At 47.1% G+C, this 12,629-nt stretch overlaps 1 protein-coding gene across 4 annotated transcripts in view; it reads right to left on the bottom strand.

The window, feature by feature from the left end:
* ANKFY1 (ankyrin repeat and FYVE domain containing 1) overlaps positions 1-12,629 on the bottom strand; it is an 86,933-nt gene that overhangs the window by 35,195 nt on the left and 39,109 nt on the right. For all 4 annotated transcript variants that reach the window (XM_004716157.2, XM_045293357.1, XM_045293358.1 and 1 more), the window contains 4 exons: positions 8,258-8,393; positions 4,775-4,898; positions 3,508-3,657; positions 2,147-2,312 (listed from right to left, as the gene is read on the bottom strand). In XM_004716157.2, the coding sequence (XP_004716214.1) occupies positions 2,147-2,312; positions 3,508-3,657; positions 4,775-4,898; positions 8,258-8,393 (576 nt within the window). The remainder of the gene's footprint in view (positions 1-2,146; positions 2,313-3,507; positions 3,658-4,774; positions 4,899-8,257; positions 8,394-12,629) is intronic.

Below are 12,629 nucleotides of genomic sequence, written 5' to 3'. Positions count from 1 at the left end.
CACATGTATAGAGTTCACTACTTAATCACTTGGGTGGATCAGCAGATTGACAGCTTCAACTGAAGGAGGAAATGTGACAACAGTCCTTTGCTGGAGCCAATTATGAGCCTCCAACACAGGAAGTGAGGGACGTGGAGTCATGAGCAATCGTTGGGTGGACTGCTGACCAGGGGGTAAGCGCAGTGTAAGTGTGCCAACGTTGCCAACAGCCCGGTAGGGCAGAAATGATGTCCACTTCACAGATGAGCAAGAGACAATTCAAGAGTGGATATGTGATCTGTCAGGGTCAGGGCAAATGGATGAGCCAGGACTCAAAGGCTGGTATACCCACGCTCCAATGCCAGTGCTCTGCCCATGATGCCATGCTGCCCTCCTTCCAACGTCAGCCACAATAAGCCACGGCAGACCCGGCACACCAGCAGGCAGCTGACAAATGCAGAGTGCAAGAGCAAACCGGCTGAAAGCAAGCATCAAAAGTGCAGCACCGGGGCTTGCCTGTGCCTGCAACTCAGCAATCACTGAAATACTGAACAAGTCATCCGAGATGTTTTCTCCTCACACATTAGAATTTAACTCCCGAGAGGAAAGAAACCTACTTCTGAGATTGTTATTTTAGTAACAAGTGCATTTGTTTCCAAAATAAACATCACAGACACTACACAGTGTGGGAACGGGCAATTCCCTGTGTGAGGGAAAAGACTCCCTCTGGACGCACACCCACGCCCTGGGCTGAGTGTCTGGTGGCTCTGCACAGTGTGGGTGGTGCCTGAGAAAAACGCATCTGCTCTCAATGGTGACACACACCAAGGGTTTCCTTCCAGTGAGAAGCAACAACGGCCCCTCCGTCGGCCAGCAAGCTTACACTCTAACACATGACCTGGAAGAATATTTATATTGAAACCTTTGCCCAAAGAGGGAGAAGTCACAGCTATAACAGAGCCACATCTTGAAGTAACTATAGTCCACTAACTAGCTGTGATCTGCAAGGTCCATAGTTCGAAACCACCAGCCACTCAGTGGGAGAAAGATGGGGCTTTCTATTCCTGTAAATAGTTAGTCTCTGAAACTGGCTGGGGCAGTTCTACCCTGTCCTACAGTGTTGCTATGAATTGGCATCAATTCGGTGGCATTGAGAGAGAAGTAAGCTACTAGTAGCAGAGACATTAATAGTATAACACATTATCAGAAGGGCAAAATGAATGTGATTAACCCACTGCCATCAAGTTGGTGTCACTCACAGTGACCTGACAGGACAGGGTAGAACTGGGCCAGTGGGTTTCCGAGCCTGTAATTCTTTATGGGAGTAGAAAGCCTCATCTTTCTCCCGATGCATGTATGGTAGATATGGGGAAACCTAAATATTCTGTGTTCAATCTACACAGGGAAACAACAAAGAAGCAAGCTTGGCCAAAGTACTTCAATTTGGTCAACCATCCCTACAAAATTTGGGCTCTGACACTGTCCAGTCTTCACTCCTCCTCTGTCAACAACAAACTCCGCACATGAGTCAGGCAGGACCCAGCTGGCACATGGGAATTAATCAAGTCGTAGAGAAAACAAAACACTTTCCACCCAAAAGAGCTGCCTCATTACGATTAAAATGTGGACCATCTCCATTCTAGCACTCGCATATTCTTCCCACTCCTAATGATAACATACTCAACACAGAGCTGCAATTTCCAAGAGCTCTCTCGAAACAAAATGAGACTTGCTCGCTTTGCCATGACAGTCCAGAGTGCTAACGGGAGACGCTAGAAGCTAGCAATATGTTTAAACGTCGCGTGGTTTTGCTACTCCCTCTCTCAAACAGTAAGGGATGCACGTCTTCTGCAGCTGTTGCTGGAGAATCGGAACAAGCGCGCCTCTCAAAGGACACGGGCCGCCTTCTGGAAGTTCTCCTCCAGCTTCCGAGCCTTCCTCCCTGGGACCCTCCTGGCACCAGGAAGGAAGAATGGAAGGGCTACGAGCAAACACGGCACAAAGCAGTCGTTCTTCAGTGAGGAGCAGCTCTTGTGGCCCAGCGATCACATGTTCTAGGTCACGCAGTCAACCGGTGAAGGAAGACTTTGGGGGTCTCTGGAACCGGGTCAGGAAATGGTGTAAAGTAAAGCTGCCGTCAGAGGAAAATACCAGAGAGACTTCCTACCTCTTTGGATTCCTTTGTGTAACAAGCTCCAACCATTCTTGTCTACCATGTCCACATCAGCTTTGTGGCTAACCAGAGTGGTGGCTATGCTCTCTAGCCGCCGAGAGAGGGCTAGGTCTAAGGCAAGATCGCCGTTCTGGTCCACTTCATTCAACTTCCCAGGGAGCTGCACAGAGAAGTTTATAAGTCAGTAGCCAGTCGAGAGAGAATACAACCAGTTCCACTCTGTTCCACTTTAAGCCTTAAAGAGGCTCTGTTATACAAATGTCAAATGTTAGGGCTATTCAACCCTGCTTACTTCACAAGTTCAAATGAACTCACAAACTTCTACCAGGCCTCCCCAGGGAGCACAGGACAGACACCAACAAATATGGAGGACAAGGTACAGACCCGGGGTGGGGGTCCTGAAGGCAGAGTGCTGAAGAAGCACAGGCACCAAGGCAGAGGTTCAGGCAGCTTCAAGCAAAACAGGTAACCTTTTCGTGAAGGATCGTGGCTTAATGATTGGGTCCCTTCTAGGAGCGTACTGCCTCCCCAGACCCTGGGCACCTGGTTCACACACACTGCACAGCCGTCTGTCAAGAACAACTGCTTTCCTGCCAGACAGTGTGGTAGGCTTAATAGCACGCCCCAAAGATGTCTATGTTCCGATATCCAGGACCTGTGACCATCTTGCTTTCCATAGCAAAAGGGACCCTGCAACAGTGATGCAGATTACAGACCCAGAGCCGGGAGATGACTGTGGATTATCCAGGTGGACCCGATCTAAGATTGTAGGGACCCTGGGGGACAAGAGCGAGGCAGACAGATGTGACCTGACCTGCCGCCTTTGAAGGGAGAGGGGGAAAGCATGGTGGCCTCCAGGAATGGCCCTCAGTTTGTAGCCCTCCTCAAACCACACTGGATTTGGCCAGCAATCCAAGTCAGTGGGAAACAGACTCCCCCTAGTGACTCCAGAAAGGAGCACGGCTGGCTGACACCTTGGCTTCGGTCTCATGAGACTCACAGAGCTGTGAGATGACACATACTGGTGTGTTTTCAGCCACTACGTCTGTCACAGTTTGTTACATGCCAATAGAAAATGAATGTGGGTTTTGGTGCCCGGATGTCAGGCACTGCTGTTGAAGTGGCTTTGGAATTGGACAATGGGTAGAGGCTCCGAAGGAACTTTGAGGAGCATGACAGGAAAAGGCCAGCTTCCCTTGATCACACTGTTAGTAGAAATACGCCTGCTGAATGTGTATTATAAATCCCAAACTGGTATTGTAGGAGAAGGAAGTAAGAAAGCACTACTGAATACCAAGTGGTTTTGGGGAAAATTGTGAAAACTATGGAGAGAAAAAACAAACAGGTTACAGTACCTGTGAATCCATTTCAATCAGATACAGGAAGACGACATCATCCCTCTCCACTTTAATCGCTTTATGCAGAGGGTACTCAGTCTTGGATTTGATCATTTTGTATAACAACTGGGCACTCATGCTGCTGAAGTCCTCCTTCCGCAAGTCATCCTACAGGTGAAAAAAGAGCGGTTCCAACCAATCAACGATCACTTTAACAGCAGACATTGTGGAAGCCCTCACAGGGTGGCAGGCTCTACTTTAAGTAGTGCCTGTGAGGCAGGCACTACCGTCAACAGATGAAGAAAGCGGTGCCCAGGAGAGGTGGTCACTTGCCTAAGCCGAAGCTCAGAGCAAGTCACTAGTCGGGCACCTCCTTGGACAGCCAGGAGGTCATGCTCCATGACAGCTCCCTAGGGATTCCCAGCACCACCTGTAAATGAGCCTCAAGGGGAGTGCTTACCTCCTGCCCCCCACTCCCATTAGAGATGGCAATTCACAATCAACTGGAACTTCCATAATTCACACCAATGAATCACAGTCTTTACAGATCACTCTATCTCTACCTACTGTGGTATATCACTCACTCACTGTCATTGAGTCATTGCCAACACATACTACCCTACAGGAAAGGGCAGAGTAGGCCCTGTCCATCTCTAAGATTGTGATTCTTTATGGGAGGAGAGAGCCCCGTCTTTCTCCCGGCTGTTGCTTTTGAACTGCCGACCTGGAACTTGTAACCACTATGCCACCAGGGTTCTTTACTGTGATATGGAGGTTACTATTCCTGTTTCTATTCTTTTCTGAGATACTAAGACCTTTCTCACAGTGTTACTGAATATTAATAACTACCTCAAACTAATTTCAAAACGCAGCAGTAGCAAGAGACTGGCAAAAACAAGTAACGAGCCCTTACAGAGCCAGTACCGTCACGAACAACTGTGAGACGGGCTTGAATGATGAAAACCACGGGAGAAGTGCAGTTCACAGTAATGCTCCCTAGACATGGAGGAGGCGGCCAGGGAAAGCTCTGGAACACACTGCTGCTCCCTGCAAAGGCTGCAGTTTCGGCAGACGGAGGGCAGGCAGGCAGGCAGGCATCCTTGTTACTGCCCGAGTTATTGCCTGCCTCTCCACATTACATTCCTAGAACTACCACTTTCGGGAGCGGAAAAGTATCTCACAGATCAGCCAATCCAACCACCTCGCCTTTTTTTGGAACAAGAGGAAACTAGGTCTGAGATATAACTTTCCGCCAAACAGATCCCAGCCGCTGGCTCCCACTCACCCAATGACTGGCGATGATTTCTGCACAGTAGTTCATCAGTGTGCCGGCGTTCAACTCCTCCGCTGTCTGGTAGAAGCGGATACAGTTCCTAACGTTCACCAGCGACATAACGCCCTTCTCACACCTACGGGAGAAGAGCAGTGACAAGCAGCATTACCTTTCATAAACGGCCAGAGCAAAACAACAGTGTGTGCACTGGCTGGCTCTGTCCAGGAACACTGAAGTGCAGGGTCACGGCCAAGAGCTCCAAATAAAGGAGAGTGGGTCCTCAGTATTTTAAAAGTACTAGCCTTTTATTATGATATTAGATTGTTCAGTCCTGGCCAGATTCAAAATAATCTGCAAATCAGCTTGTTAAGTATGATGCCCTAGCTACCTTAAAAGCAAGCACATGACTTTTGCTGATCACATACACGCATGGGCCATTATAAATCAAGCACCCTGGATTCGGCCTTTCCTTTGATACCAGCAAGTGCCTGCTTGACAGTAAGACTGGGGTGTGTGTGCTTGGGTGTTTTCTTCTGCCAGGGGCAGCTGGCGTGCTATAAAGAAACAGTGATCCCGGGGCATTTTCGAATCAAGTCATTTCCGTATCTAAACAAAGGAATAACAGTGTAGGTGGCAGAGGACAGTATAAAGTTTGAGCTGTAGCTCCTGCAGCCTGGTTTCCCCCAGTCTCCAAGCTCATACCACACCGCCACGGCAGCATCTGACAGTCACTCTGGCCTCCGCTAAGAAATCAGCACACTGGAGGACAAGACAGCCTCTTTTCAGAGATATGAAACAAACATTTGCTGCATTTACTTCACAAACGTCCTCCAGTCTTCCCGTCCTGACCGCAAGCAGCCTCCCACAGGGCAGTAGGCCACCTGCCTTTTGTAGAGCACTTTACAAGGCGCTTTGACTGACAGATGCTGCCCACCTGTAAACCCCCTGTCCTTGTTTGCTGTCCACTGGCACAGGAACGGGGCTTTGCCTGGTGTAAGATGGGCGGCAGCGACTCCTCACTAGCCTCTAGGATTGCCCGTGCCATTTGGACAGCCTCGGAGCAGCAGCTGACAGGATTGCCGCAGTTGAAGAGCCTGTCAGCTCGTTTACAAAGGAAGACTCAGCTCAAATCTTCGCTGAGAAGCGGCAAAGCAGACTGGCTTTTGCCACGGGAAGGAGTTTGTTGTTGTCAATGTATGTTTTAATTGTAAAGTAAAAAATAAACATATGGGTACACATCAGACAACAGGTCTACGTGTTAAAGAATCAGCATACATTTACTCAGGCGTCTAGCTTTGACATTGATGGTGTGTGTGTGTGAGAGAGAGAGAGAGAGAGAGAGATGACTGAAAGGAAAACAACAAAGGGTTCACAGTGACTGAACAGATATCTCTTTCTTTTTATAATATTCTTCTGTGGTTTCTAAACACCATACACTGCCCACAGTTTACACTTTTATAACTGGGAGACATTATCTCTTTTTTACATAAACTATTATCTCTCTCTCTCTTTTTAAAACTTTTACTGATAAAACTTACCAAAAAATATCTCCTTTTGCAAAATTGGTGGCATTCAAAACCAACAAGACCCCTAGGTTGCAGCAAGGAGTGACATCTGCTCAACTGCAGAGCCTGCATCAGAGCCCCTTCCAGGCCCATCGGCGACGTGCCATTGCTCCTGCAGACAGCAGAGGGCACTACAGGACACTAGACCCCACTCCCCGGGTTTCTCAACCCGGGCTCTTCAGATGACGGCAAAAGATCTTCATGCCCGCACCCAACAGTACAAACCCGAGCAAGTGGTAGTGTTGATGGCTAGGAAGCCTGATCAGCCAATAATTAACAAACATTTTAATTAAAGAATCCTGTAAGCAGATTACAGTGATCTAAATGAGTCCAACCACAGGACATTTATATCAAAGCAATCTCACCAAATGCAAGTTTGACAAGATCGATTGGAGGAAGTGCAGCAAACCTCAGAACTGAAATAAAATGATGATAAAAATCACACTCAGCTTAATTAAAAGGATTCTCATTTCACTCTCAGGTGGCTCCAACATGCTCCTAAATAAGCAAGCAACGAAGGAAAGAGGCATGAACTGCAAGGCCTCTTCAGCAAAGTTGCTTAGCTAGTCTAAGTGCATGTGCCCACACACACTTGGACTTGGGGATTAAACTGCACTTGAGCCCAGATCAGTAACAGGTCGTCAAGGGGCGAGTCCTGAGGGGCACATTGAGCCACCCCGGGGGTGAGAACAGAGCAGGCAGGTCCCAGGCAGCCTGCCTCCCTTTGTTCCCTGAGGGCAACTTGGCAACTGGGGGAGTGTCTCCAGGTGGCTGAAGCCATCCTTTCACCCACCCAGAAGGACAGCCATCAACTGTCGCCCCAGGAGAATACAAAAGCTCACCAAGTGATATAAAAAAACTGCACCGAGCCAGGCAAAGGCCACCTCTCCAACACCTGAGGGCACTTTGTCTGGCCTCCCCTTGATGGACACTCTGTTTTTTATTGTCCTAATGTGCCAACTTGGGAGAAAAATGGCGAGATTAAAAAAAAACATGCAAAAAGATTTCTACTGCCTCTGGGTTGAGATTCAGACTCACAGAGGCCCTAGTCTGACAGAAGCAGTCAGGCTCATCTTTCTCCTGGGGAGCAGCTGTTTGAACCACACACCTTACAGTTAACAGTCCAAAGCGTAACCGACTAAGCCACCAGGGTTCCTTGAGAATCAGCAAAGCTGCAACTTAAATGACACGCGATCTGAAATCAGCAAAGCACTAACTTAAATGACATAACTAGATCTGAAAGACTAGCTATGAAACACAAGGAGCCATATAGTCCCATGTACTCAAATGAGGCAAGACGTGTTCTGCACAAAGAATGTGCCCAGGGACTCCCTTTGTGCAAGTAGCACATGCAGAAAGTAGGACAAAATGTCCATGGACATCGTGCAGCAGGCAAAGTGAAGCATTTGGGTATGGACTGCAGGATTTCCAATACACTGATGAGCTCACACAATTAAGGGAATTTCAGCTCACCGCCCAGTGAAAGACAAGAATACCAAAAAGCTTTGGCAACATTTAGCTCACAAGATAACAGAGCAAACCCAAACCCTAAACCGTTGAGTGGACTCCGGCTCACAGGGTCCTTAGGACAGAGTGGAGCTGCCCCACATAACACAGAGCAAACCCCAACCCAAACCGTTGAGTGGACTCCGGCTCACAGGGCCCCTAGGACAGAGTGGAGCTGCCCCACGGGCTTCCAGGGCTGTCACCTTCAGAGAAGGCGAACCACTGACCCTTTTGTGCGCCTGTGAGCGCTTACACGAAAGCAGAGCACCACCAGGATGAGAGATTCTCTCCCCACCATCGACTTTAGAAGAACACCTTGCGGAAGTTACCCACACTCGCTGAAGACACGGTTTCCCAGAGCTTGGCATAGTTAACGCTCAGCCACCACCATCTGAGGGGCTGGACTAGATCTGCTGTGACTTGCCTCTCCCTAAGGAGCTGGAGCTGAAACCGATTAGCTAGCTTCATCAGTTCCGTCAGGAACACATCATCTTCCCGGAGCTCCAACTCGTCCGTATAGATCCAGCGCAGCATTGTCATTGTCACCTCCGGGTTAGCATCTGGAGAGAGAGGCAGGGAGAGGGAAAAGACAGCAAATTGAGAAACACAGCACCAGGTGACCGCTTAGGCCTTCCTTCCTGTGAGACTGCTGGGGTTGGAGGCTAACGAAGTAAAGCAAGGCACATCCAGCCCGGCAAAATTTAACAAAGCCACTGAAAATGGTGATTCCGCGGGCTGGGCAGCACCTGACTCCAGAAGTGTTAGCACGTTTTTATGGATGGGGCTGTGGGGTGGTGGGGAGGAGCCTGCCAAATAAAATGGAAGAAATCAATAAAATGCCACAGATATGACAAAGTGAGTTTACATTCTAATGCAATGATCTGACAGGTGACAATGAAAAAAGATGGACACCCGATGGGGCAATGGGCAATGGTTATACTTAGGTAACAAAGTATAAGTTGTGAACGGTCAGTATTTCCAATATCCAAAAATACAAGTTAAGCTAACATACACTGTCTCTCAAACTAGCCAAGATTTTTAAAAACACAATCTTTTACACAGCAATTATCCATGTCCGTTATTAACCTGAGAAAATAAGATAAATACTGAGAATTGTATGCACTAAGACATCCAACACAGTACTATATTTAATCATGAAAAACTGGGACAAAATCTTAAAGAGTGCAATCATGGAAAACCGATTATTAAATAAACTGTAGTATCTGCACACACTGGAAGTTTGCAGCAATTAAAATGTATCTAGGCCTTTTTATACAATATACACAGCTCTGCTGCAGATGAAGTTGCCAAGAGTCGGCGTTGAATCAACGGCCACACACACACCACAGACAACATAAAAAGATAATCACTGTCTACCAAGTTAAAAAAAAAAAAAAAAAGGAGGCCCTATCTCTAGAGGTCTTTTTAAAACCAAGCAATAGCTTAGTTTACCTATTTCTTTAAACTCTGCCCTGAGCACTGTCCCTTTAAGCTCAAAATGACAACAGCCAACTCTGAAAGCAAAGACAGGAAACTTAGAGGGCAGTGAGGCCATCCTAAGGTGGGAGGAACCCCTCGGGAAACAAGGGCGAGAAACGGCACAGCTTGAAGAATGGAGCCAGCGTCGGAGTGGAGACATTGTTCAACTGGCACTCTCACCAACGACAAAATAAGGTGCACTGTTAAAAGCAGCCATTTGCATATGGGTGGGCTTCAAGAAGCTTATGGAAAAACGAAATTAAAGGAGAGCTGTTCCACAAACTTTTTAAAGCCTTCTATTTGTGTATGCAAATGTGTGTGAAAACTATTTTATATTTTAACTATAGAAGTGTATGCTATGTGAATTTTATATCAATCACACTATTGGAAAATAAAATATAACTGCCTCAAAAATTATGTGTAAAACTATGTGTGCATCAGGATGTATATACCCACATACATAATAACCAGCTATGTGTGAGAATTTGAAAGGATATGTACTAAATTACCAGCCCTGCTAGAATTTATAGTTTTTCTTTGCCTATTTTTTCCTTGGTTTTCATTTAATGAAGACATATTACTTGTGCAATTAAGTTGAACTAAAGACTATTCAGCAACTTGAGGAGAGGCTTAGGCTGAAAACTGTAGTCTAAACGATCTACACTGTTATCTCACCTAGAACAACTCTGGGTTCATTAGAAGAGTATGGTTCAGATCAGAGTTTGCACGTGTGGTCCTAGGCTAGCAGAATATGCCTCCCCTAGAATCTGGTTAGAAATTCTAAATGTCTAAAGGCTTGAAGGTAATCAAGCGGCCATCTAGCTCAAAAGCAACAACGCCCACATGGAAGAAGCACACCAGCCTATGCAACCACGAGGTGTCCAAGGGATCAGGTATAAGGCATCATCAGAACAAAAAATCTTACCATAGTGAATGATGGGGGGAGTGTGGAGTGGAGATCCAAAGCCCATTAGTAGGCCACTGGAGATCCCCTTGCAGAGGGGTCTCGGGGAGGAGATGAGCCAGTCAGGGTGTGATGTAACAACGATGAGAAATACAACTTTCCTCTAGTTCCTAAATGTTTCCTCCCCACTCCTACTACCATGACTCGAATTCGACCTTGCAAAGCTGGCTAGACCAGAGGATGTACACTGGTACAGATAGGAACTGGAAATACAGGGAATCCAGGGCAGATGAGCCCTACAGGACCAGTGGTGTGAGTGGCGAAACAGGGAGGGTAAAGGGAGAATGAGTAGGAAAGAGGGAACCGATTACAAGGAACTATATGGGACCTCCTCCCTAGGGGACAGACAACCGAAAAGTGGGTGTAGGGAGACGTCGGACAGGGCAAGATATGACAAAATACCAATTGATAAACTATCAAGGGCTCATGAGGGAGTAGGGAGCGGGGAGGGAGGGGAAAAATGAGGACCTAATGTCGGGGGTTTAAGTGGAGAGAAAATGTTTTGAGAATGATGTACAAATGCGCTTTACACAATTGATGTGTGTATGGATTGCGATAACAGTTGTATGAGCCCCTAATAAAATGTTAAAAAAAAAAATTCTAAATGTCGGGGCCGCACCTGCACCGAGAGAATCACACTCTGGGGCAGGGTCTAGTGTTTTTGTTTTCACACACTCACACTGTAATTCTGACATCAATACAGTTTAAGAAAGTATACTTCTTGATTCTCTACGCTTCTGCTTGCCAATGGCAGTAATAAAAGGCACTGCTGCCTGGGGGCAATGAGATGAGGCGGGGGGGAGTGCTGCATGCAGAAGCGAACAACCAACAGTTTATATCTGATTATGGGCTAGAGTATAAGAGTTTTTACTGTTAGGGGGCACTGATTAATTCCCCCCTCCGCCCCCCACCCCCCACTTGAAAAAGGGACATCAGGCCAAATACGTTTGGGAACCTTTATAAAGGGTTTTAAAACCGAGAAAGCTATTTAAAACTCGGATTGAAATCTAATTAGATGCATTTTAACTGTTTACTTGAAGAGTTACTTCGGCTCAGCTGTCTCAGGTGTGTGACCACATTTTGGAAGGGGAAGGGCGGATTTCTAAGAGCTTTCTGACCAGCAGTCATCTCCAGGAGGAGATACCCGCCAGTCACGAAAGAGGGGAGGCACAGAGGCCGCACGTCCTGAGCACTGCTCTCCCTCAGCCCCACCTGGAAAGGCAGGCCACTCCCATCTGGGGAGAGCATGCTCCCGCACTGCCATCCTCACACAACTCCCCGGCTATCCCTTTTTTAAATTGTTTTAAAACTTGGCTGGGTTCTTTTACTAGGGAGCCCTCCCTCAAATGTCCAAGCACGGAGCCTGAGCTGTATAAGTGAATGATTAAACAAATGCCTATCTTTTTGGTATCTAAAAATCACCTTCAGCAGGGAGTTCCTGGGCGCTCTCAATAGCTCCAATAGCCTGCGGTTCAGGTGATGGCAGTTTTCTCCACTCCTGCCCCAAAGTGTACTGAGGAGAAATCCATTTTGGGGACACAGACTTAGAAGCTCGTGGTGTGAAGGGGAGGCAGAGAACACTAAACCAGAGTAGGAAACTACTGTTCTCTTACCTATGTAGACCCTGGAGCCTACCTGCTTCCATCTACTTCAGCAAGTGGCTGTACACGTCAGGGGCCAGGCCAGGAGTTATCGTGAAAAGGAATGGCCTTTGAGGAGTAAGGCCAGCTGGCCCTCCATGACCCTGACTAGGAGACCTGCTGCTAGCGACCCTCACCACTCAGGAGGCCCGAAATACACTCCGATGAGACCCTGCGACTCTCCAGGACTAGGGGAAACCACCACACTTCCGGCTCTGCTTCCTCTGCAGTCCTGGATGCCTTCAATCGCACTCGGGAGACCCGATGGCTTTCTCCCAAGAGACTCTTTGTTTTGCTTTGATATGAAATAAACATTTCACTAGTCATTTGAAAAGACCATGGGATAAATGTGACTGCATATGTACAATTTAGCATAAATGAAGCAGGTTAAGTAATGTTGCTACTCAAAGATCCTGTGTTTATTTAACCTGCCAGAAACAACCGTCCCTCTACAGCAGTGGTTCTCAACCTTCCTAATGCTGCGGCGACCCTTTAATACAGTTCCTCATGTGGTGGTGACTTTGGTTAGATTAAATACTCTCTGAGGTTCCCGTTTTTATATACTGTTTTTTATATACACGAGTTTAAAAAACCTTGGTAGATGCACCTTAAACCAGTAAAAACATCTCTTCCCTTAGTTTACGGATCCACCACTACAATATATATAACCTCCTGGAATTAAAACTCAAATTCCGAACCCCAATTCTCAATCA

Source organism: Echinops telfairi, unplaced genomic scaffold, assembly GCF_000313985.2.
Source record: "Echinops telfairi isolate 266 unplaced genomic scaffold, ASM31398v2 ScPeMD7_2010;HRSCAF=2546, whole genome shotgun sequence".
Lineage (NCBI taxonomy): Eukaryota > Metazoa > Chordata > Mammalia > Afrosoricida > Tenrecidae > Echinops > Echinops telfairi.
Note: the sequence above shows the minus strand (reverse complement) of the source record. Positions and strands in the feature narration are given on the sequence as shown.